Source organism: Chelonoidis abingdonii, chromosome 17 (genome assembly GCF_003597395.2).
Source record: "Chelonoidis abingdonii isolate Lonesome George chromosome 17, CheloAbing_2.0, whole genome shotgun sequence".
Taxonomy (NCBI): Eukaryota; Metazoa; Chordata; order Testudines; family Testudinidae; genus Chelonoidis; species Chelonoidis abingdonii.
Genome location: NC_133785.1, coordinates 36,297,434 through 36,323,999, shown reverse-complemented (window position 1 = coordinate 36,323,999; position 26,566 = coordinate 36,297,434). Strand labels below are relative to the sequence as shown.

General features: G+C 42.2%; 1 protein-coding gene across 3 annotated transcripts in view; it reads left to right on the top strand.

Annotated features, from left to right (window-relative positions):
• Nucleotides 1-22,018, top strand: part of SYNPR (synaptoporin) — a 182,530-nt gene extending 160,512 nt beyond the window's left edge. For all 3 annotated transcript variants that reach the window (XM_032801034.2, XM_032801036.2, XM_032801037.2), the window contains 3 exons: nucleotides 8,480-8,678; nucleotides 18,828-19,019; nucleotides 20,164-22,018. In XM_032801034.2, the coding sequence (XP_032656925.1) occupies nucleotides 8,480-8,678; nucleotides 18,828-19,019; nucleotides 20,164-20,448 (676 nt within the window). In that variant the 3' untranslated portion in view covers nucleotides 20,449-22,018. The remainder of the gene's footprint in view (nucleotides 1-8,479; nucleotides 8,679-18,827; nucleotides 19,020-20,163) is intronic.
• The last annotated feature ends 4,548 nt before the right edge of the window (nucleotides 22,019-26,566 follow it).

Below are 26,566 nucleotides of genomic sequence, written 5' to 3'. Positions count from 1 at the left end.
ATAAACAAGAAGATATTATTGAATCAAGCATCCAGAGTACCTCAGCTGGAATTATTGGCTTCCTGAGAAGGGACACTGAGGCGGGAAGTATGTGCAGCACCACACTGACTCACCAGGAGGCGCAACAGAGTAGGCACTCCCTTTGACAGGGTGTCACATTGTGTGTGTGGATGTCACGTGTCATATGTTCACCAGTTTGTAAGCTGTTATTTTAAGAAAATAAGACAACTTACCAAAGTATATAGTGGCATCAAGATGTTTGTATTGAAGTGTCTGCTTTTCTGCTCATTTCCAGTAATGAAATGGAGAAATACCCCTCATTCAGAATTTCCCATGCAGAAAAAGGTTCACATTTTTTCTTTTTACCAGGAACAGATCATTGCCCTGACTCAGGAAAACACTTAAGATTTTTCTGTATTTAGCAAAAGACCCTAAACACATGCTTAACTTTAAGCACATGCTGCAGTGCCTTCAGCATCAAAGTTAAGCCCATGGTTAGATGCTTAGCTGAACAGGGATGTTTCCTGAATCAGCTCCCATATGTGTATCAGTTATAAGAGGAGATCAGTAACAGTGAATGTCAAAGAGATGCTCATGCATGAGCAGGGGACAACTCACCTTAACACAGCCTGCAATTAGTTAAGGAAAGGGGTCCCTTTGATACTGCCATTTCCCCACTGAAGGTGTCTTGAAATGTCACAGTGCAAAGGCAGCTTGAAAGGGGGTATTCAAATGGAAGGATCTCACAGGCTTCCCACAAACTGTGTGCAGCAGTGCTAACCCTTATTCTGTGCTCCTACCTCCAAACTCTTGTTTCCTAGGGACATACAGCGAGTGTCTGAAAAGACAGCAGTGCATTAGTATTGCAGCACAAGGCAGAATCCAAAAAACCCAAGGGCCCTTTTATGATATTGTCGAGCTCCACAATATAGCTGTCTTGTCATCACAATTCTCATGACAACTTAGTTTGCAAAGCTGTAGGGGAAAAAAGGATATAAAACGTAGGCTCTGAGTGTCTGATCTCACACAAGTTTTAAACCAGTGTACCTGTATTGCTGTCAGTGGGCTGACAAACTCACCAAGCAGTGCAGCATACCCGATTTTATTCAGTGCTGAGTTTAATGAAAGAGCAAGACACTGCGAAGAATAGTTATCAGGGCCGTGAATACTTTCAAATTGCAGTCTGGAGAGCTCTCTGTCTGAAAGGGAGAGAATGAGCCCATGTGCATACACGAGAGATGAACCTCAAATTGTCATGAAGTTTCAAACAAAATAAAATATGGACTGTGGCGCTGAACAGTGACAGAGTGATTAAACTGTGAAAGAACCAGGTTGGTGTGATGTCAGGATCACAGTCTGAAATTTGTCATTGCTTCATCACAGGCAGGCTTTGAACCTGGGTTTTTTCTGGTTCTCTTACTCCACACAGCACACTTAAGGGCCTGATCCTCTGGGCAAAACTATTGAAGACAGCTGGAGATTTTCCTTCATAGGGACTGCAGGGGAGGACACTTAGCATTCGCTGGAAAGAAAGATGGGTCCAAGCCTCAAAGTTTCAGGAGTGGTTGGAGCTGGGCTTTCAGGTCAGCACATTTAGAAATGAAGCCTGGATGCTAAGTCCAGGTATGAATCGGAACTTCACCAACGTTTAGGGGCATTTGGACCCGGGGATTCAGTTCAGGCCCATCCTCTGCCTAAAAACAATTGCTCACGTGAATTTGCAACATTGGGTGGAAGGAATTTATTGGGAGGTTGTTGGGACTTGCAAGACAGAACTGGGGATGTGTCTTTTGTCGGCATCTCTACATTTATTGAGTTTGATGTGTGTGGAGTGTTGATGTTTCATTTGACTTTGCTAGCACTTCCGGAGCAGAAAGAAAAAATGAATTACAGAAATTAAGGACTCAGAGGATAGAAAGAGAAGAGGAGAAATGTTGCTGTGCCATTCTTTTTCCCTACAGGCTCTCTCAGCCATCTCCTTTTCCCATCTAGTGTTATTCTATAGGTGTATGAGTGACAATTCACGTGCAGTGAAGTTTTCCCTGATGGACATATATTTACCAGCAGTCAACAAACACAAATTTGTCATAGAAAGATAGAGGGCTGTTCACAGCTGCTTATACTAATGTCTGCAAGTAAAATTCATGCCAGGTTGAACTTGACTTTGTGGCCTTGGCTCATTGACTTACTAGGACAGGTAGCACTGAACGTTGCCGGTGCTGCTAGTGAGCTGCTCCTTGTGCTTAGGGGATGGGGATAAGAGAGTTACAAGAGAGGGTAACGTGCAAGAAATTGTTGTAAAAAGCAGAAAGGGGCAGTTGAGTGGAGGAAGAACTGAGGGAGAAGACCAATGAAAAGGGAGAGGTGGGCTGGGTAGGGAGATCGGAGATCAGAAGCAATGGGGGATGAATAGAAAACAGAAGGGCAGGCAGAGATGCAGCAAAAGTGAAGGGAAGAGATGGAGAAAATGTCTTTGTGAGTCACTGACAAGCAATGTTATCCTCAGAAAAGCTGAATCAGGCATCCAGCAATGGTAGGACATTAGAGAAGAGTTTGGAGCTCCCAGCCTAACACAAGAAAATGTCATTAAAGGGTGGGTAGACGGTGATCCTAGTTGATAACCCCAGTTCTTCATTTTTCACCTGGGACCTGTCCCAATTTAACAAACATAGAATTATAGAATCATAGAACTGGAAGGGACCTCGAGAGGTCATCTAGTCCAGTGTCCTGTCCTAGACCATTTCTGACAGGTGTTTGTCTAACCTGCTCTTAAAAACGTCCAATGATGGAGATTCCACAACCTCCCTGGGCAATTTAGTCCAGTGCTTAACCACCCTGACTGTTAGGAAGCTTTTCCTCATATCCAACCTAAACCTTCCTTGCTGCAATTTAAGCCCATTGCTTCTTGTCCAGTCCTCAGAGTCTAAGAAAAACATTTTTTTCTTCCTCCTCTTTGTAACCATCTTTGACATACCTGAAAACTATTCTCATGTCCCCTCTCAGTCTTCTCTTTTCCAGATTAAACAAACCCAATTTTTTCAATCTCCCCTCATAGGTCATGTTTTCTAGACCATTAATCATCTTTGTTGCTCTTCTCTGGACTCTCTCGAATTTGTCCACATTATTCCTGAAATGTGGTGCCCAGAACTGGACACGATACTCCAGCTGAGGCCTGATCAAACTGGAACAGAGCAGAAGAATGACTTCTCGTGCCTTCCTTACAACAATCCTGCTAACACATCCCAGAATGTTGTTCGCCTTTTTTGCAACAGCATTACACTGTTGACTCATGTTTAGCTTGTGGTCCAATATGACCCCCAGGTCCCTTTCCGCAGTACTCCTTCCTTGGCAGTCATTTCTCATTTTGTATGTGTGCAGCTGATTGTTCTGTCCTAAGTGGAGTACTTTGCATTTATCCTTATTTAATTTCATCCTATTTACTTCAGACCATTTCTCCAGTTTGTCCAGATCATTTTGAATTTTAATCCTATCCTCCAAAGCACTCGTGACCCCTTCCAGCTTGGAGGGGTTGCAAGTGCTTTGCAAATTCTATAAGTGTACTTTATATGCCATTATCTAAATCATTGATGAAGATATTGAACAGAACCAGACTCAGAATTGATCCCTGCGGGATCCCACTCATTATACCCTTCCAGCATGACTGTGAACCACTGATAACTACTCTCTGGGAACAATATTCCAGCCAATTATGCACCCACCTTATAGTAGCTCCATCTAGGTTGCATTTCCCTAGTTTGTTTATGAGAAGGTCTTGTTGGACAGTATCAAAAGCTTTACTAAAATCAAGATATACCACGTCTACCAATTCCCCCCATCCACAAGGCTTGTTATCCTGTCAAAGAAAGCTATCAGGTTGGTCTGACACAATTTGTTCTTGACAAATCCATGCTGACTGTTACTTATCACCTTATTATCTTCTAGATCTTTGCAAATTGATTGCTTAATTATTTGCTCCATTATCTTTCTGGGAACAGAAGTTGAGCTGACTGGTCTGTAATTCTCTGGTTTGTCCTTATTTTTCTTTTTATAGATTGGCACTATATTTGCCCTTTTCCAGTCTCCTGGAATCTCTCCTATCTTCCATGACTTGTCAAAGATCATCACTAATGGCTCAGATATCTCCTCAGTCAGCTCTTTGAGTATTCTAGGATTCATTTCTTCAGGCCCTGGTGACTTGAAGACATCTAACTTGTCTAAGTAATTTTTAACTTATTCTTTCCCTATTTTAGCCTCTTCTGATCCTACCTTATTTTCACTGGTATTCACTATGTAAGACATCCAATCACCACCAACCTTCTTGGTGAAAACCGAAACAAAGAAGTCATTAAGCATCTCTGCCATTTCTACATTTTCTGTTATTAGTTTCCCCCCTGTCCTTGGTCTTCCTCTTGCTTCTAATGTATTTCTAGACTGTTTTCATGTTACCCTTTAGGTCTTTACCTAGTTTAATCTCGTTTTGTGCCTTGGCCTTTCTAATTTTGTCCCTACATACTCGTGTTAATTGTTTATATTCATACTCTGTAATTTGACCTACTTTCCATTTTTCATAGGACTCTTTTTTGATTTTGAACGTCCAGAACAAATCCTGCAATGGTAGTAATCCTGCCTAACCACCTGTATGTGAGGATCATCTATCTTCCTCCTGCTAGGGCTGAGTCATAGCCTATTTTTGAGCCCTTCTGCACAGCTGATCTTATAGATTGTTTGGGCTGAGGTGAGGTGGCCACAAGAGGCACCAATTACTGCAGCCTCCCTTAAGGGCTGGAAAAATCTAAACATAGACGCTCATGAGTAAAAATAATGTAATGAAAGAAGGCCCGTGTAATCACAGTGTATCCAGTATCCCTGTAAGATACTTGGCCAGGAAGGTACTGCCAGAGAGATCCAGGGATTAGAAATTTAAAACCAAAACTTCAGGCCTATCATGGGTCAGAGGGAAGGACACAGAAAGGGTGAATGGAGGGTAGAAAAGAGAAACTATATCAATTAATTTTCAAATACCCCATCAGGCTTGCAAAAATCATTTTGAGAGACTTAGGGACAGATGGTCAGACTTCAGTGACATGAAGTCAATTTGCACCAGCTGAGGATCAGGCACCCAACTTGAGATGCATTGGAGAAAACTATGCAGATTGCCCCTTAAATGTGATGAGAATCATGTCCTTTAGTTACTTTACCTTTGGTCAGCTGTTTGCTACTCACATTAATTGCCTCAAAATGTTATTTCAGGACTGCAAGAGGAAAAGAAAGGGCTAGAAACAGATTTTAAAATGATAAAATGTGGGCAGGCTCCTAATATTACCTCTTTATTATTTCTTTTTCTACCTCACTGCTTTTATGGTGTAACTAAGCACAGTTCCATCATTCTTAAAAAGCTAATGTGGACTGAAGTGAAATTTACAAGTCATGGTCTTGTGTCTTTGCAAGTCTGTTTAACAGGTGTTAACATAAAAACTGCCCAGATGGCTCTGATCCTCAGAGCAAAGCCAGTCTCTTAATAACTTCATTCTTCCCCATTAGAGGATGAAGCCATCGCTCTGTCCAGCTGGTAAATATATACATCAAACTCCCACGGTAGTTGCCATTAAAACATCACCACAGTTGCCTCAGAGTCATATTTGAGATATAACGATATTTCCTGCAGTATTTCAACCCATAAATTCCTAGAGAAGCATTCAGAAAACTGAGCTTAGATAAATAACTGACAACTTTGCTGTCAGGTTTAGAGGGGCTGAGGACCAAATGAGCATTGGAGGGTGAACTATTCCTAGTGGTGGTTCTCCCCGGATAGATCAGAATTAAGATACATTAGCAAAATACCATCAAGGAAGCTTGGAGAGCAGCTAACTGTGCTGTCCCTGTTCCATGGATAAATAAAGGATTTCTCCTCTAAGAAAGTCAACCTAGCACTTTTAACAAATGTAATTAACCTGCTTGTGGAATCAGAGGATGGTCATGCTTAATAACTCATCCAGAGCCCACTGAGATCAATGCAAAGTTTCCCGTTGATTCGAATGGGCTTTGAACCAATCTTTATTTCTGGTTAGGTACAGTACGGTACGGTACATAAGCAAAGGTGTGCAAGAGAAGTGTTTCTTGCTGATTGCTGGCAGGAGATTATTTTTCTGTCCATGGCCAGGCCACTTTTGGAATACTCTACCCTGATTATATTTAAAAAAAATAAAAAAAACCTTTTGTCTCCAGGACTTGCAAAATCCCAGAGACAGGCACTAGGAGATATTTTCTTTTTCCATGGAAAGACGATAAGCCTTGATAAAAAATGTATGCATAATAGAGAAAGGAAGCTTTAAAACCAAGTCAGATAACTGTCTGAATATATGTTCAGTATCTCTCTCATATGTTCAGTTTTAATCAGACTTTGTTGGCTGATAGGGGACAAGAGCGTCTGTTACTGTACATCTCCAGAATGCTGAAATCTAAGGAGACAAATGAATTATTTTAGCTATACCAAGGATATTGCAGCAGGAGCTCACTGAAGAATATGTCTGCAGCAAATAAATATCTTTATGCATCGGCCAATGAGAGAGTTCCTTCTGTGCATTTAGTTAGGTTCTGTTTGGCTTAGAAGAAGAAAAAGCCATGCAATCCACCAATGTCCATTACTCTACCTTGTGAGATTTATACCGTGAATATCTTGTTTTCCTCTAAGAGCCTAATTCTCTTTAGTTAAAAATATATTCATGACTGCTGTTATCTTTGGCACTCAGTTCTACACATTACTTACCCTCTGTGCTAGGGAATGTCTTCCATACGGCTCAGCCCTTTCTTAGCTTCAGATCATAACTGCTTTTGGAAATGGCTGCTACCTCTCCAATAACTCTGTCACCTCCACCTTCCTTAGACCCTCAGCATTGTATCTGCACCTCTGTCATGCCCTCCTTAATCTGCTCCTTGATTGTGTTCATTAGCTTTGCTTTTCCAACTGCCCAATATCTATCACCCCAGAACCCCCTTTGTTCCTGATGTTTATAAATGTAACAGACTAGAGCCTACAGACATGGTTGTGCCCGCTCATCGTGCAGCACCACTTCTGCCTGGTGCTCTGTTCCTGCATTCTAATGCTGTTTGATTTCCAAGTTACTGTCAAAACTGAGTTAACGGGATTAGGTCTCTGTCTAGACCAGGGGTTGGCAACCTTTGGCATGCGGCTCACCAGGGTAAGCCCCCTGGCAGGCTGGGACGGTTTGTTTACCTGCCGCATCCACAGTTTCTGCCGATCGCAGCTCTCACTGGCCACGGTTCATCACTCCAGGCCAATGGAGGCATTGATGCTTGGATTTTCCACTTAATGGAATCTCTTCAGATACTTGGTACCCGAGTCCTTGCCACAGGGCGGTGATGCTTCAGCTACATAAGTATTCGGAGTTGAGTGCCAGTTGACACTTTTCAGCATTCCGGATCAGCTATGACACAGATGATATTGGAGCAGAATGGCGAGGGGAGATTGATTGGCTGCCCAAACCGTGGGGCGATCTTTTAACTGGCATTTGTTGGGAAGTTTTAATATTAAAAATAACCCCCCTACACACAGTCCCGATCTTAACCTCTGTTCATGCTAGTAGTGGATAACAGAACCCAATGCATCAAGCCAGAGGGAGTGTTGGCTCACAATATGCTTCTTCCTGGGCTTGCAAACATCTTTCCATGACATGATTCGGGGAAGTTGGTGTTGGTTGAACAGAGGGGACAACCTCTGCATGGGAAATGCTGGTGCAATTTAGAACTGAGTCAGCAGTGACTAGTTCATGCACTCTCTCTCACACACACACAGAGTTTCTGCTGCAACCACATTTCGAAAGCCTTTTCTGTTAAAAGTGCCACATACCACACAGTCATAAGTTAAAGATCTACTGGAAGCCAGGCACTATGCAATTTACGCAAGACCTGAGCTTGCTTTAATGATTTATTAAACCAGCAAACTGCACGGTCTTTGTCTGTCATTCTGGATTAGATTGCAAGCAATTTTGTGCTGAATTAATTGTTCTCAAGAAATCAAGAGTCACCCGGTTTTGTAATGTTTCCTCCCCTTAATTATTGTAAAAGTGAAAAATCTGAGGTTTTTTGCTTAGATGAACAAGAGTAATTTTTACTTTTCCCTACAGGACTTCACCGTTATCTCAGATGTTTGTGCAAAAATGTTGAAATGGTCTTACTTAAAGCTTATTTTGTTTATGATGCAGTTGATTTAAAGGCTTTAATTTAGGTTATTACATTCCCAATCCTGCAAACATTTGCACATGTGAGTAACTTTAAGCATGTGACTAGCTCCACTGAACTCAGTCAACGGGACTGCTCACACACACAAGGGTTAATAGGATTGAGACCTACGTATGTCAGCATTTAAAGCAATGAGAACACAGCTCAGATGTAACATATCACTAGTAGGTAACAATCCCTATGCCTTTTCAACTCACTTCTCCTGTCTTGGATTTTTTAGGTTGCATCAGGTGAATTTTGATGCTCCCACCTGCGAAGGCAAACGACGAGAAACGCTCTCGCTAATAGGGGACTTCTCTTCTTCTGCGGAATTCTTCGTCACTATCGCGGTCTTTGCCTTCCTGTATTCCTTGGCAGCCACCGTTGTTTACATTTTCTTCCAGAACAAATATCGTGAAAACAACAGGGGGCCTTTAATTGTAAGTGGGAATTTTCAGTGTCTTTTGTGTCTTTTTCCCATTGGATTTTTGGTGCTTGTGTTTGTTGTCTTGTTGGAGAATTGATGAGTGTCCCACTTCCTTGTGCAGCTCTTGACTCTGATACTTCCATGCTTAATGTTGATTTAATCAATTAGGACCATGAGAAGAGGGATGATGGAAACCACATGGCCCGTATAAATATAATTTGGTCTCCTGTGAGTACGTGTGGTACATTATGCCCATTGACTTCAATGAGGCTTTTCAATTGTGTTGTGTTTTCAGGATTGGATCCTTACTGGTGAAGCTACTGGTGGAATGTGGGAAAGTGGCGAATGGATGATCTGGGGAAGGAGAGATTGCTGAGGCCGGGAAGAAGTAGGCAGGTGAAAAAGCAGGGGGAGAAGAGAAATCTCTAGGAGCAATACAGATCTTAGAGTGACCCTAACAGGCCACTGAAATGATGCCTTGGAGCCCAAGCTTAACCCTGAAGACAGCTTGTTTGTTGATTTAGCAGCTACATCCACATCTAAATTTTAGACCATTATCTGCTGTAGATTTGTTGAGATGCCACAGGGGCCTAAGGTACTGTGTAGTCAGCTAGAAATATTTTGCTCCCTGAGATAGGGTTTTGTTACATTATTTGTGGAATGTTTCTGGAGCTGGTTCTGCAGCATCACACTGTCCTCCGTGCTGAGTTCCCCGCGGGTGCACAGTTCCACACTGGGTATTAGTTTATCCTCCTATTTAAGGTAACAGCATTGTGCAGCTCGTGCTTTAGTGCACTGTAGCTGTGCTTGTTTCTCTACAAAGATTGATTCTTGCAAGGTCAGAATAAAAATCAATGGCTATCAAACAGCCATTTTATTATAAATCAGTCTTTTAGGCTCCTTTTCTTCCCGGGTTCCATTCGCACTTGAATGCATCATGAATCGTGAGATGCCCTGTGGTCTGTTTATTCAGATAATCTTGGCGTGTTTGAGTCTCATGCTACACTCATGTTTAATTGGTTCTCTGAATGTGCACATTTTTACAGGAACACACTTGTGTCTTGTCTCCTTATTCACATATTGAATTCTTCCCTCCAAAGATTGTAGAGGAGAAAAAGGATACACTGGGATGAGTTACGAAACATAAGGCTGTGGAGAACAATTCAGTTAGAGAAGGGCTTAAGGGAAAAAGAAATTCAGCTCTGGATTTCAAATACCCCAAAGTTCATTAAGGCGGGGAGGAGGGAAAGGGGGGCGATCCAGTCTATTTGGTTCAGAACTGTCTCTACAATGACTCGTAGTTTTACATGCATAATAAAAACACAAGGTAAATAAAAGCAAAGTACTATAAATTGCCAATATGGAAGGGATGTACCTATTGAAGGAAATGTCTAGAGTAAAAGGGAAGGTTGCATAAATATCTTTTTAGTGCTGAGTGAAAAGTTTTTCTTTAAAAAATGTCTATTTTGAGCTATTCAACTTCTTTGCAACATTCAGAATTTCCAACATGACAAATTGATTTAAAATTTAAAAAAATAGGTTCAATTCCCATCTAATGAAATAAAAATGAAAATGTTTTGGATTTGGGTTTTTTGTCTCCTTTTTTCCCTTTTCACACTGGAGGGAAAAACATTTACTGGAAAAGGTGAGGGAGAAAGAGGGGAAATCCCTAAAAAAAAAAAAATGTGAAATACACAATTTTTTTGCTGTGATTCCATTTGATTAAATTTGAATGAAGTAAATTTTTATTTCAAGTTGCTTAATCAGAACATCTGACTATTCCACAGGAAAAAAGCTGAACAAAATGAAAAATTTTGGTTTCAATTGTTTTGTGGAAAATAATTGTGGTGTTTTTTTTTTTTTGACCAATTGCAATCACTGCAGAAAGTAACTTACAATAAGGAGAGTGGAAAAATGATACTAAAATCTCAGAATACCATGTAGTTTGTTATTACAGGATATTTTACTGTTAAGAATATTACTGCCATGTTGCTTCCAAAATTCATTCAAAATCCACAGTGCAGTTGTCACAGGTAAAGCGTAGCATTAATTCACTGTATTCTCTTTAACCAATTGTAATTGAGTCCAGAGGTTACATCTAATAGGCTTCTGTAGCTAATGTTGTTGTTCTCAGTTTTTCCGTCTGTAAAACAAGGATCATTTACGTTACTCATAAGGGTGTTCTAAATATTAAGCCGTCTATTTGCACAGTGTTTTAAAGATGTAACCAGCTGTTGGTGCTGACTATGGTTATGAAGTGTCATTGTTGCATGACATCTTGCTGGGTGTCTTAGTAATGAATACACATGTAAATTTCAGAAAATTTCTAGTAACTTGCTGAGATTTTTTTCTGTTGAAATATCATTCAGTGCGACTTTTAACTGGCCTATCCATTTACACAGCATGGTTGGGAGCATAGTGACCATTACAATTTATGCTGACAATTATTATCTCATTGAGTACTTGTACTCCCGTGTCTGTCTAAACCATCTGTCCAGCTCCTTGGGGCACAGACTGTCTTTATGTTCTGTGTTTGTGCTGTGCCTAGCACAGTGGGCTCTGGTCCAAGACTAGGGCTCCTAGGCACTGCCATAATATAAATAAATAATAACATTAATAATTTGTACATGCAGTGAGATTCATTGGAAGCGTTTGAGTGCTGGCAATAGAGAGTTCTTGAAGCGGTTTCTTCAAAGAAAACAAACTTAATCTTCTCTTCAGGTTGGAGAGACTAATCTGTATTACAGAGATAACATGGGTGGCACAAAAGGACACTGAGTAGCCCTGCCCCTCCCATTTCAGCTAGGAACATGTCTCCTTGTCAATTGTGGAGAAGCTATCACTTCTCCAAGTGAGAGGGACAAAATGGGAGTAATGCCTCAGTCACTAAGCCCAGTGGAAAAGAGAAGTGATTATGAGACCCAGTAATTTAAAATGTCTCTACCTGAAAGAGTTAGTGTAGCGGTGAGGCACAAAGAAGCAGAAAACATCGGCAATCAAGTGGCCTGTCAGTCTCCGTTCTTATCACCTTCAGGCCTTCACCCCATCTACAAAGGAAGAAAAAGCAGGTGCAGACAGACCTCACTCAAGGGCCCATATCATCTGAGTTTACTTCCCAGTCTGAAAATTAAAAGTGCAAACCAGCATCCTGTATGGCACAAGTCCGTGTAGCCCATATAACAGTGAAATACTGGCAGTGAAAAGCCTGTAACACACCTATCTTTGATCCCTGAGACGCTGACCCTCCCAAAGAAAGTTATTCTACAACTCTGGAATGTTCTGGCCAGCGCTGAAGCAATCTAAGAGGCCTCCTGTTCACAGCACTAGAGATACATAGACCAATTGTCAGTTATTTCCTCTAATCACTGGGGATGGGTACTCCTAGTGCCATTTCTATAATGCATTTTTTCCTGCTCCTCAGTGAATCATTAGGTAGAAGATGATCACAATTTCAGTCTTCACTTTGTTCTTGTCCTTGATCCCAAGCTGACCTTGAACAAAAAACCCCACCCCTTTTAAACTTCACTCTCACTCTTGAATTAACATTTGTTCATTCTGTGATTACTCCCGCCTTTAAACTTCACGCTTCAGGGAGCTGCTTTTTGTTTTTTTCAGGATTTTTAAAATAAATTCTATAGGAAAAATGGGAGAAAAGCTGTGTCACTTGAAATTTAAAAAAAGGGCAGAAACCCTGAAATAGACAATAGGAGCACTGCCAATGAATCAAATCACATTAAGCCTAATTTAATATGAAGTATAGTATCAGTGGCAGCCACGTCATCACAGGTTGGCCTCAACATTCACAAGGACAAGACCAAGACCCTTAGGATTAATTCCATCAGCAACGACCCAGTCAAACTGAATGGAAGCCCCCTGGAAGAAGTGCAGTCCTTCACCTACCTAGGTAGCATCATCGACCAGCAGGGTGGCACAGACGCAGACATCAAAGTAAGGATTGGTAAGGCAAGAGCAGCCTTCTTACAGCTTAAGAACATCTGGAGCTCCAGAGAGCTGTCTTTGACAATAAAAATTCGACTGTTCAACTCCAATGTGAAATCAGTCCTACTGTATGGAGCTGAAACCTGGAGGACAACCAAAACAACCACCAGGAAGATCCAGACCTTCATTAATAGCTGCCTCAGAAGGATTCTCCAGATCCGCTGGCCAGACACCATCAGTAACATCCACCTCTTGGAGAGGACCCCTCAACTCCCAGCAGAGGAAGAAATCAGAAGGAGAAGGTGGGGTTGGATAGGACATACACTACGCAAGCAGCCAACTAACATCACCAGACAGGCACTGCGGTGGAACCCCCAAGGCAAGCGGAAAAGAGACCGTCCAAGAAACACCTGGTGATGCGATCTTCAGGCTGACAGCAAAAAAATGGGCTATACCTGGAACCAGCTAGAGCGAATGGCCCAGGATAGAGGACTCTGGAGATCTGTGGTTGGCGGCCCATACCCCATTGGGGTGACGGGCATGAGTGAGTGAGTGATAGTATCAATAGAACAAATTCAACATTTTAATTCCTTGCAGGAACAAGAAAATCATATAACATATATTTTGGTAATTAAAGGTTTTAAATAGTATGAAAAAGCAATATTTATTACTGTGACAACCCAGAAATCATCACCCAGATAGTATAAATTATTTGTACAAATATACACATTTGTGTGTTATGGTTTTCAATAAACAACACTTTAATTGAAGCTTATATTTTCTTGAGAAGGAGAGAACAGTAAGAAATCAAACATTATTGTGATTAAATATTTCCAATAACGAAAGATTTCAGTTCCCTCTGCTGCCAGTCTGATGATGATGCGAAAGACAGTGCAGGTAGTGATGCCTATCAGTGAAGTTTCCATTATAAGACCCTGTTTTCAGTTACTTATTACTCTCCCAAATTTTAACCATTCAGGTTGAAATTTTCCATCTGCCTAAGGTTGAACTTTTTTGAAAAGTGTCAGCGCTAATGGTTCAGTTGCTTCTGAGAATGATGTTATGGAAAAATACATTGTTTTTCCATGTTAAAAAAACCCATATCGCCATTTTATTGAGATATTCTAGCACTGCCTGGGGTCAGGTTGTGCTTTGTCACGCCTTTGAAGATATGCCCACATTGGACCAAGTTATAGAATAGATACATACCTTACTGTATGTATTCGTGGCATAGAATAGATACATACCTTACTGTAGCTGTACCATGTACACATGTAATTTGTAAAGCCAAAATGTCTGATAACTTAAAATGGGAGAGTAACAGACTGCGAGTCCTGGGGATGATAACCCAGGTGATAACCTGGACAAAATTGTTCTCGGCCAAGCTTGCAGTGCTTTTCATCTCTTCACACTGACTCAACAGGCATTCTGGGCTTCAGAGCGACACCCAATGACAATCCTGGAATCTTATATAGATTCCTTCTGCACTAAGTATGCTCCATCCCCTCTCCGCTCCTGCATCCTGACCACCCGGTGCTTGGGCTTATCCTCACAGAGACATTGAGCAGGCTCGAGCCCCAGGCTGTGCTGGACTTTCCTTGTAATTGTTCCCTCTGACTGCTGGCCTCTGTGGTAGCCGTCACAGGAACTGAGAGCAGGGAGCCTGTCTCTCTTTTCTCTCACTGCAGGCCCCCACCCAGGCAGTGTGGCAGAGAAGGCGGGAGCTACCTGACTCAAATGCAGATGGGAGAAAAAGAGGAAGGGGAGAGAGAGCTGATTGTAGGAGGGAGTGGGGATTGGAAGGAGAGCCAGGACTTGGGGACAGGAGCAGAGGGAGCAGAAGATGGGGAAGTGAGGACAAGAGCAATCTTAATTCTGGCATTTCCTGACTTTTGGGTGCTTCCTTTTGCAACCATAATGTTCTTTTAACATAGTTGTTTTTTTATGTAATATGTGTGTACAGTATGTACTGAGCTGTTTGTTAATAATAATTCTAAGCATCAGTCACATTTGACTCTGCAGCTGAACTTTGTTTTATTTCAAAATCCTAAACAACATGCACATTCTAAATATAAATCTGGGTCCATCTTGAGGAATGAAAAAGTAGGGGAACAAATGTAAATGAAAATCTATTTAAGTGATGGATTAGTATTCAACAGACAGGAATATTTTTAAAGGAATACACAGGTGACCTAGACTCTAATGAGCATAGAGTCTAATCCTGAGGTTCACCAAAAAAAAAGTCATTTTCTGAGACATCCATTACTCAAGGCAGGTATTTAATCTGAGGCCAATGGCCCTCTTTCTGAGCACATTACAGTGGAATGACTCCTTTATCTCCACTGTAATGTGCTCAGAAAGAGGGCCAAAACATCAGGGCAGCTGCAGAACAATCACACAGGATTCGACAAGCTGAAGCCCAGGAATCCAGCACGTTTCAGCTGACTGCGTTGTCCAATCTTGTTCCAAATGACATTAGAGAAAGGAAAGGGATTAGCCAACACACCTGATGCATAGTGAACACTACATAGCTCTGAAAAGTCTCCGGCTGGAGGCACCTGCATGAAGTGCTTTGCCAGTTGTTAAGCTTTCCTTTCTTAGCAAGCTTAATCTTCATTATCAAGTTAGTTTCACTCAATTTGCTTCTACCCACCTCAAATTTCTACCCAGTGTTATTAAAAAAAAAAAGCCTTGACTTCTTCAGCTTGATTTAATTTCCCACGTATTAAAATTCTGGCAGAATTAAGAAAAACAAATTATGCTTAATAAAAAAGGCTTGGATTGGAACCCATGTGACATTTGATGTGCAGTGGTGGTGTGCAATTAGATTACATGCCAGGCCCTGTAAGACTGGACCTCACTAAATAAAATGTGAATTGTGCTAAATGTCAATTTAGCAATTATCTCAGCAGTTTCAGCCCCAGGTATGATTTTTCAGGAAGATATTTGCCGTTAAACCATGATCATGTTCATCCATCGTTATCGATGAAGACCTCAACAACTCATTCGTTGGATGACCGGGCTCTGTGCGTCCGAAGATGACTGATCAGTCCGATTCGGGCGTGGAATGTCCGGTCACGCATCGGGCAGACATATGATGGCACTCTCGATGATGTGCGGGCAGCTCTGGACTTGCGCAGCTCACGATTTCTTTCAGCCTCAGCAGTACGCCTCGCCTCAGAAGTATTACTACCTGTGTGAATGAGGCTACGCCGTGCTGGAGGGTTCAGTGCGAGGGTTTCCCATGTGGTGGTGTTGATCTCGAGGGACTTCAAAGAGGTCTTCAACGTGTCCTTGAACCGCTTCTTTTGTCCTCCATGGGAGCGCTTTCCCTGGGTGAGTTCTCTGTAGAAGAGCTGTTCAGGAATGCGCTTGTCTGACATTCTCATGACATGTCCTGGCCCATCTGGTCTGGGCTCTCATCAGCAGTGTGTGAACTGACAGCAGACTGGCTCGGGTAAGGACTTCAGTATCAAACACTTTGTCCTGCCATCTGATTTTTAGAAGCTTTCGCAGACAGGAAATATGGAAGTGATTGAGCCTTCGTGCATGACTCCGATAGACAGTCCACATCTCGCAGGTGTACAGCAGAGTTGAAAGCACCACTGCTCGGTAAACCTTCAGCTTCGTTGGTAGGCTGATCCCTTGACGTTCCCAGACGTTGGAGCGCAATCGGCCAAATGCAGAGCAGGCTTTAGCAATTCTGCAATTTACTTCATCATCGATTGATACTGCTCGGGAAAGGGTGCTGCCCAGGTACGTGAAGTGGTCCACTGCCTTAAGTCTCTGTCCATTTACAGTGATGGATGGTTCTGAGTATGGAGCGTGGGGAGCTGGCTGGTGCAGGACCTCAGTCTTCTTGATGTAAATGGTGAGACCGAAGTTGTTGCATGCAGATGAAAACTTGTCCATAGTGGCTTGCATTTCTGGCTCTGTACTAGCATTCAGAGCACAATCGTCAGCAAAGAGAAAGTCTCGAAGTACAGTTTCCTTCACCTTGGTGATAGCACGCCATCGCCTCAGATTGAATAGTTTCCCATCAGTTCTGTACTTCAGGCCTACTCCTTCAGTGCAGTGTTAAAAGGTATCAGTCAGAGTGGCAGAGAATATCGTGCTGAACAAACTGGGTGCTAAAACACACCCTTGCCTGATGCTGTTGGTGACTGGGAAGGCTTCAGGTGTTTCACCGTCATCCAGGACAGGGTGTATGGGGCTGTCAGGGAGGAGTAGTACCTCTGATGGGGGGGCAGTCGTACTCCTAGGACTCATCCACTTTGGTCCCCACTTGACACCCAGCTCTCACCTGTGGCTCTAAGTAGCTGTCAGCATGCGACAGTGGCCACACTCCGGAAACCGTCTGGACTGGCGGGCTAAACCAGGTGAGGGTAGCCGATGAGTCTGAGACCCTCAGTGGGTTAGGGCCTGTCTACCCATTGCATGCAAAGGCTGGATCCGGCTGACTGAGGAAACTGGTTCAACAGTCAGGAAGGCAGTGACAGCAAGCATTGTGGAATGCTCAAGAGCACGACAAGACACGTGGGCGTCCTGGTCATCCACTGCACCCTGCCCTATCTCCAGCCGTCTCGACTCTTGTCATGCCACTGGATACAGATAGGACCTGAGAAGAGAGAGCGAGGTTGACGTCGTGCAACTCTCCCTCACTTTAATCCAATTCACGCGCAAGTCTCGACATCATATCCTATCACCGTTAAACCATACCCATAGGAGCTAGGATTTGGAGTCTTTTTACTGCTAAGGCTTCAAAGAATAACATCTTTTCATTGGAGGTGTCCTTGAGTCTAAATGAATTGCACCATGAAGCCCTTGGGTGTTGATATATTTGTCATCAATTCCGTAACACAAGCTTCAAGAGAATTCCTCTAGGTAGCAAGAAGCAAGGTCAGTGTAAATCAAAGCATCGTAGCATGGCCATTTAACTGCTGCAGCCCTGTGTGTCAGGGAGGTTTGCCACTAAAGAGAGTAGCGAGCTTTTGGCATTCTATTGAGGTGCAGTAAATTTAATCCTGTTTGTGAGGGTGAAGAAATCACTTCCTCACTATTTCTTGTAAGGGTGGCTTATGGATTTAAGTGGCTTCCAGCATCAAAAGGAGGGGGGGGACTGAAGCGATGACCCTCCTCTAAATTTAAAATATCACTTATGCTTTGCATGTCAGCCCACCATACTGCACTTTGTACTGCATTCTTTCACTTCCAATCATACCTCCCTTGTATGTTAAAGTGTGTGAGGGGGGTGAGGGCAAGAGAGGGAAAGCAGCCTGCATGGGAGATGGTGGAACACCAAGACACAATCATGTTATGAGTGGTACGTTAGACTTGCAACACGTCAACCATCTGCTGCAGACTGACAGATGGGATGAAGAGTGACAGTAGAATGGCTCCTTAGTTTTAGCGGGACATAAAAAGCTTGAAAAATAACACTTTTTTCCTCTCAAGACCCACACAGTAGCAATAGAGTTGGTCACTTGTTCCTGTAAAAAGTGAGAGGTGTGTGTAGGCATGTCTGTAACAGAGAATGGGCAACGCAGTTTCGGTTGTTCGTTAGACTCATAAAGCCCTGAAGTTCGTTCTCTTGGGGCTTCACATTGGTAGGAAGTAGTACGTAATGGTGCGTGGTACTTTGCAGAACCAAGCCCTTGGAATGTTTTTGTTTGGCTGGTTTGCTGCTGGTAGTAGTGAAGGTCTAGCCCGTTTCAGATGGCACTCAGCTGAAATACTGATGCGCAGTGACAGCATTTTGCAAAGGAGCTGCTGAGCACACAGCAAATGGTAACTGAGCTAAGCATGTGTGGAACTGCTTGCATGGCCAGCCAGTCAAGAGTTCACCTCCTACCTAGACATCTAAATAAGGGCCAGATTTACAAATTCACTCACCTCCCAGCAGCCTGCTTTGTGACACTGAGGGACAGATTTTTCAAGACAGTTCAGCATCCAGCAGGCTGGATGGACTCTTCTGAAAATCTGGCCACTTAGTTAGAAACTTAAATCGGATCTGTGCTCATTTGAAAGTCTCTACCTAATGGGGGGCACTGAGCACTTTTGAAAATTCTGGCTGTGGCTTAAGACCCATCAGATTATTGCCAGGCAATACAAAGTTCTCTTTCTGTCCTATAGTCTAAAGTTTGATTTTTGATACATTTCCTCTGATGCTTCGCTGCCCCCTAGACACATCTATCTAATGCTTTTGTCTCATCTGGTTTTACAGGACTTCATCGTGACAGTGGTCTTCTCCTTCTTGTGGCTGGTGGGTTCATCTGCTTGGGCAAAGGGACTGTCTGATGTAAAGATTGCTACTGATCCAGACGAAGTGCTATTACTGATGTCGGCTTGCAAACAGCAGTCTAACAAATGCATGCCTGTGCGCAGCCCCGTTATGTCAAGCTTAAACACTTCGGTTGTAAGTAGATCTGTTAATTTTTTTTTCTGTAAGGCAATGAAAGTGTGTGCACCTATTTTCAGCTTCCCTTCCTTTGACACTCCAGCTTTTGCTTATCTTTCCATCTGAATGCTCATCCCCATCCATGCAGGATCTAAGCCAGACCGCCCATAAGAGCACTCTCCCATACACCCCACCTATAATTTGGTATTCTGCTTGTATATTGCCGTCTCCTCCAAATGCATTTTCTTCAGCGGCAATGAGCTCTGCAGAGGGAACACCACAGCCCAACAAAGATGGTCGCAGTGGCAGCATCAGAATGAGACACACAAAAACCAGAATTAGTATTGTGCATGCTCGCACTGCGCTTCATGGGTGCAGCAAAGGTTATGTTTGCTTTCAGCTTGAATCTACCATCACGTGTTAAAAAATAAAACACTCTGTGTTTGTCTTAAGTAGAGCTGGGAGGAAAACAGTCTTCCTGACCTGATAAAAAATGTTCAAGATTTTGTCATTTTCTTCTCACTCCACATCGAGCTGAAAAGTTGAAATCTCAAGGTTCATGAACAGATAGTCCAAACATATTCAGGTTGGGTCAACTGAAATTTTGTTTCAATTTTGACTTAATTTTTACTCTGAATATCTAAGCCAAGGAATTTCAAAGCGAGAAGCAGAACTGTTCATTTAGAAAATGGTGGTGGGGGGGAACATTTTGACAAATTAAAAAAGAATTGAAAGTTGTCAGACTGGCCCGTTCCTGTGAAAAGTTTAAGTTTCAGCAAATTGTGAGTGCCTCTAACACTAATTAATGTTACAAAGACAACAGCAAAACCTTCAACCGCCAACACAACAAAATAGTCAAGGCTTTCTCTGGCAACTCCCATTCCCTATAAAAAAAACATCCCCTTCAAACTCCAACTGGTTTAGCTACTTGGGCAAATAAGATGGGCTTTGCAGCTGCTGTCCCTTACTATTTTGGGCTAAGCAGGAACCCTTGCTTCACAGCTGAGCATGTAGCTTCCTGAGCCTTTTGGGAAGGGTTGTCTTTAAATAGCCTAGGCTCATTTAATTAAAAGAAGTGTATTGGATAAAGCTAAACATACATATATATTAGGCCACAAAAGTCGGGCCTTTGTACTGATGAATTGCTTTGGTTCTTGTTTAGGTCTTTGGATTCTTGAACTTTATTCTCTGGGCAGGAAATATTTGGTTTGTTTTTAAGGAGACTGGGTGGCATTCCTCGGGCCAGAGGTACCCTCCAGACACCATGGAGAAACAATCAAGCAGCTATAACCAAGGTGGCTATAATCAAGACAACTATGGCCCAACTGGAGGATATAACCAACCTGCAGGCTTTGGCCAACAAGCTAACTATGGCCAGGTGGGTGAATATGGCCAGCAACAGAGCTATAGTCAAAGTGGGCCCACCTCATTTGCCAATCAAATTTAGCATTCACAGAGTTTGCATTCTTATACCCCTTATATGTAGACAGTGTCACAACACTAGGTTTCAGTGGCACCAGATTTGTAAAGAAAGTTTAAATAAAGTAATACTCCATGAGAGTATGTAATGTAAATCAAAGATCTAATGATACCTATTGAAGCAGATGGTGGTGGCTAGTTTGTTATTTTTGTCACTAGACAACTGATGGTGATATATTCATCACAGGTGATGAACTGGAGTAAGTATTGTTGTATGTATTGTATAGATAACTTATGGTAGTTTGTATGTGTACTAAAATGGTAGAAGCATTTTGTAGCCTCAAGTCTGTAGTATGTAATATGCATAACATAATGAAGTAGAATGGAATTTTTCTTCTGCATTTTGGTGAAAAACAGAAATGTTTTATTCTGATTTCTAAAGATTATTCAGTATATCACAATGCATGTAACATTGTTCCCAAATTTTCAAGACTGCCTGTTTGTGACGCTTTAGAGCATTTGTTCTTAGTATATTTTTTCCAGAGGATTTTTTTGATTATTATTTTAATTAACCAGTTCCCATGTGACTTAGTGCATGAATAAGCAGTTTCACACCAACAGAATGTTTTGGACCCTGTATATGGAATTTTTCAATTTCTGCCACTACTTTTTTTAATTAAATGTATGTTTAAGAAAATGTATGTATATTTTATATATTTTGCAGAGTTGGATATATGGCTTAGCCAAGTTCTGAATGCTTTGTAACTAAAATGTTTTTCCTTGAAAGAGCATTCAGTAGCATAAACAGTACCTGACCGATGTTTATTTCCGTTAACTAAGCTAAGTATTCAGTCTATAAATCACTATTTCTATTGATGTTTTGTGAAACTTTTAATGTGAGCTGTGAAAACTAAGGACCAAGTAACTGTGTTATATGTTTACAAAGGTATTTATTTAATTAGGATAACAGAGGTGCAGATATCAGTAACCAAAACCATGTGAAAAATATGCCACGTCGCATGTGTAATTTTAACAGAACATGGCAAGGACATAGACCATTGTTAGTCAATATTATAAAGCGTAATTATTCCTTTATTCCGGATGGAAATATTTCCATCTATGCTATTTGAAAATCATTAAATGACAGTTCGGTTCCATCATTGTGGTGAATGCTGGTTTTGAATAACAGTTTTGGTGCTATCAGGAAATATTAGGAAGATGGCAAAATCTAAAAAAACTCATCTTAAAATATATAAAGGCCAGATTCCTAGCAGGTGTAAATTGGCATCGCTTCACTGAGGATTTGGACTTTGCTTCTTACAGTACATGGGATTCTGCGTAGCCAAAAAGGTCACCTTAAATTCTCTTTTCTTACTCAGTTTGAAGCCTGAAACACAGCATCATAATTGAAACTGATCATCTGCATTTCTAAATAAAAGTGTATCCGTCTATAATATTGTATGAGCTGTAATGTAAAGCATCTTAGCATAAAACAACATAGTCTTATATGATTGTTGTAATCAATTTATGGCTCCTCAGTGGATGGATCTATATTGTGATATCTATTTGACCCTAATAAAGTTATTGCATACAATGTACATTTGAAGAGTATGATGATATTATAACAGTGTAAAATAAGCCTGCGCTAAACCAAAAAGTTGATAATATTTTAACAACTATGTTTTGACCTTGTAATCCTCCTTTTGAGTATTTTCCAAGATTTTTACAAGGATTGTACAGACATATATTTGGAGACGTGATTCATTTCTGGTAGGTAAGTCAGTGTCACAAGATAAAAATTCCCAATTTTAACATATACAGTCCAATTTCTGTGTGTTTGTCTCTCTCTCTCTCCAAGTATTAATACATCAGTACTGTGTTGTTTAATTGTCCAGAACAAAACAAAGAACTGCAGCGGGAGGGGGATCCTTATCTTCCAGCTTTGCCCCTTTCGTTTGGTGCCTCCCGGTTTCTTGAACTGGGGGAGAGACTTTCTCTAGGGACTTGTGACTTTCTGTTCTGACCTGCCTTAAATTTAAAGCATTCTTCTTTTACGTGGCCATTTTTTTTTCTCCACAGTAACAGATCCCAACCCAGCATCCAGGAATCTTGCAGCCTGTGAACCACAATGGGACTCCACCAGGATGCCAGCTCCAAGCATTCAAAAATCATGGGTCAGGATCCCAAAACCATGAGATTGGCTTAAAATATATATAGAGAGAGAGGTTATTTCTATTTGCCTTCTCTTTTCTGAGCCTTTCGGGGGCGCTCAGATCATGTTTTCAAGCTTTTCTCCAAAACCATGAGGGTTAGAAACTTACTTTTCTAAATACAAGCTGAGTTTCTCCCATAAGCACAGCACACCAGAAGCTGGGGCTTTCATGACTCATGATTAAATTTCAAGTTGACAGCACTGTCAGGGTCTGCATTTGCAAATCCCAGTGTAGGATTTGGCTCTAAATGAATAACATAATCAACTCGTGTTTTGGACTAACTGTGCTTAGATTTTCAGAAATCCTTTTAGAAAGTCACTCATCAAAGGCTCTTAAGCAAAGTAAGCTGTCACGGTATAAGAGGGAAGGTCCTCTCCTGGATCAGGAACTGGTTAAAAGACAGGAAACAATGATCAATTTTCAATGGAGAGAGGTAAATAGTGGTGTCCCCGAGGGGTCTGTACATATTCATAAATGATCTGGAAAAAGGGGTAAACAGTGAGGAGGCAAAATTTACAGATGATACAAAATTGCTCAAGATAGTTAAGTCCCAGGCAGACTGAGAAGAGCTACAAAAGGATCTCATAAAACTGGGTGACTAGGCAACAAAATGGCAGATGAAATTCAGAGTTGATAAATGGAAAGTAATGCACATTGGAAACCATAATCCCAACTATACATACAAAATGATGGGGTCCAAATCAGCTGTTACCATTCAAGAAAGATCTTGGAGAGTTCTCTGAAAACATCCACTCGTGCAACCACAGTCAAAAAAGTGAATAGAACGTTGGGAATCATTAAGAAAGGGATAGATAAGAAGACAGAAAATACCATATTGCCTCTATATAATTCCATGGTTTGCCCACACCTGACTACTGCGTGCAGATGTGGTCACCCCATCTCAAACAAGATATACTGGAATTGGAAAAGGTTCAGAAAAGGGCAACAAAAATGATTAGGGGTATAGAACGGCTTCTGTATGAGGAGAGATTAATAAAACTGGGACTTTTCAGCTTTGAAAAGAGATGACTAAGGGAGGATATGATAGAGATCTAGAAAATCATGACTAGTGTGGAGAAAGTAAATAAGGAAGTGTTATTTTTCACTTCTCATAACACAAGAACTAGGGGCCACCAAATGAAATTAATAGGCAGCAGGTTTAAAAAAAACAAAAGGAAGTATTTCTTCACACAACGCACAGTGAACCCGTGGAACTCTTTGCCAGAGGATGTTGTGAAGGCCAAGTCTATAATAGGGTTCAAAAAAGAACTAGACACGTTTATGGAGAATAGGTCCATCAATGGCTATTAGTGAGGATGGGCAGGAATGGTGTCTCTAGCCTCTGTTTGCCAGAAGCTGGGAATGGGCGACAGGGGATGGATCACTTGATGATTCCCTGTTCTGTTCATTCCGTCTGGGACATCTGTCATTGGCCACTGTCGGAAGACAGGCTACTGGACTAGATGGACCTTTGTTCTGACTCAGTATGGCCGTTATGTTCTTATTTGCCTGCACAAATGGGAGGCAGCATTGCCTAGTGGCTAGAACACTGACCTGGGACTCAAGAGATCTGGGTTCTGTTCCCAGCTCTGTGCCTAGTCTGAGAGGTGGCCTTAAGGAAGGCACGTCCCCTCTTTGTGCCTCAGTTTCCCCATCTGTAAAATAGGGATAATACTAACCTCTATAACATGCTTTGAGATCTGTGGATGAAAGTGCCATGTAAGAGCTAGGCATCATTATTAAGTTTCAAGTTTAAGCAAACATTTTCATCTGAAAAACAGAACTGAGGGAATGACTTAGTAATAGAGCCAAGCAACATACCCATTCTCAAAAAAGAACTTATCCAGTAATATATTCAAGGAAGGAGTAGGATATACAGGCTCTTTAGTAGTGTTTAGCAGTAATGAGCTGATTGGTGTCTGATACATCGTCTGCCTGGTGACTATAGTTTCACGGGCAGGCATGTGGGTTAGAAGGTCCAGCAAGTTTTCTCCCTCTCTAACTCCTCTGATGAAGATAACGTAGCAACTGCAAAAATGAAAACAAAAATCCATGCATGTGTTTGTATATGTAACAGCTGGAGAATATGCAGGAACGTTCCTTTTGTGTGAAAGTCATGGTACAGGGCCGATTACATCACAGGGGAGCATCAGGAGGAAAAATACTGAGTTTGGTGTTTCCTGATGTAAGGCTAATAATGGCTTTGTAAACTGCAGCTTCCTCTCCAAAGTCCTGTGTGCTGCTGGCAGGTGGCTTTCTTTCCCACTGCGCTATTAGTGGGCATATCTGCTAATTAGTTAAATAACTAGGTCAACCTTGAAGCATATATGTCCCTTGATGTTCAGGACAGTCCTTCCTGCTCATTTGTAATCTTTCCCGGGTATTTCTCGTTGTAGCTCATTTCTCCGCTATCCTAGCGGTTAGATGTGTTGGTATTACTAGATCTACAATCAGTGGAGGCTGCTATCCCCTTCCCTCCCCACACACTCCTTTTCCTCCCAGGTAGCTGGCAGTGATTGTGTCCTGAAGCTTCATGTGCTCCTCAAGCCCAAAGACACGTGTGTGCCTCGATACTTGCCCCTGAGCGCCCTGCGGCTGTGCCCAGCTCGCTGCCTTCCAGAGCTGCTCCCTTCCCCCCCACACACATCCGCTTAAACAGCAGGCTATCCCAGCAAAAGGAGAGCTGCAGAGAGTAACCCCTGGGTGCATTAGTCCTCCAGCTGGGGAGCGATGGGCATCTCCCCTGCCTCACACTGGGCTGGCCCTATTTCCAGCCCTCATAGACAGTGGGAGCTGTGGGGCCTGGAGCATGGGGAGCAGACCCAGAGATTGCGGATTCCTGAGGCTCTGTCTATGCCAGGATTTCAGCACAGACTTCGAGTGCAGGCCTGGTTTACGCTGGAGCAGCAGGACATGCAATGCAGGAGTTGTAAGGAGATAACACACAGACTGTGATCGAGTTGCCCCTCGTAAGTATCTACATGGGAAATGGATATTTACTAATGGGCTCATCAATCTAGCAGAGAGAGGCTAATGAAGTCCAGTGGCTGGAAGGTAAAGCTATACTATTCAGACTGGAAATAAGGCAGTGAAAGTAATTAACAACTGAAACAGCTTCCCAAGGGTCATGGTGGATTCTCCATCGCTGACCATTTTTTTAATCAAGATGGGATGTTTTTTCTAAACGATCTGCTCTAGGAATGACTTTGGGGCAGTTCCCTGGCCTGCGTTATATAGGAGATCAGTCTAGATCAGAGGTCGGCAACCTTTCTGAAGAGGTGTGCCGAGTCTTCATTTATTCACTCTAATTTAAGATTTGGCGTGCCAGTAATACATTTTAACGTTTTTAGAAGGTCTCTTTCTATAAGTCTATAATGTATAACTAAACTATTGTTATATGTAAAGTAAATACAGTTTTTTAAATGTTTACGAAGCTTCACTTAAAATTAAATTAAAATGCAGAGCCCCCCAGACTGGTGGCCAGGACCCCGGCAGCACGAGTGCCACTGAAAATCAGTTCGCATGCCGCCTTCGGCACGCGTGCCATAGGTTGCCTACCCCTGGTCTAGATGATCACAATGGTCCTTTCTGGCCTTGGAATCTATGTATAAGGCCTGATTTTTGCTCTTCATTGTGGTGGGTATAAATCCGCAGTAACTCCATTGAATCCGGGTGGCTAAAATCCCTGTCTGGACAAGGCCTGTCCTTCCCATGCAAATTCTCCAATATTTATATTGTCCACCAACTGTAAAGCTAAGCAAAGAGAGAACAAGGCTCCAATGGCCTTTTGCTGCCCTTTAGGGACACAGTCTGTGGGTGGGTACATAGTACCACTGCTTCTGGCATGCCCGGGGTAGCAGCTTATGCAAAGCTGCTACATTCCCCTCCCTAGTACGGTTGGTCTGGAGGGAGGAGGGAGCAGAGGCTTGGCTC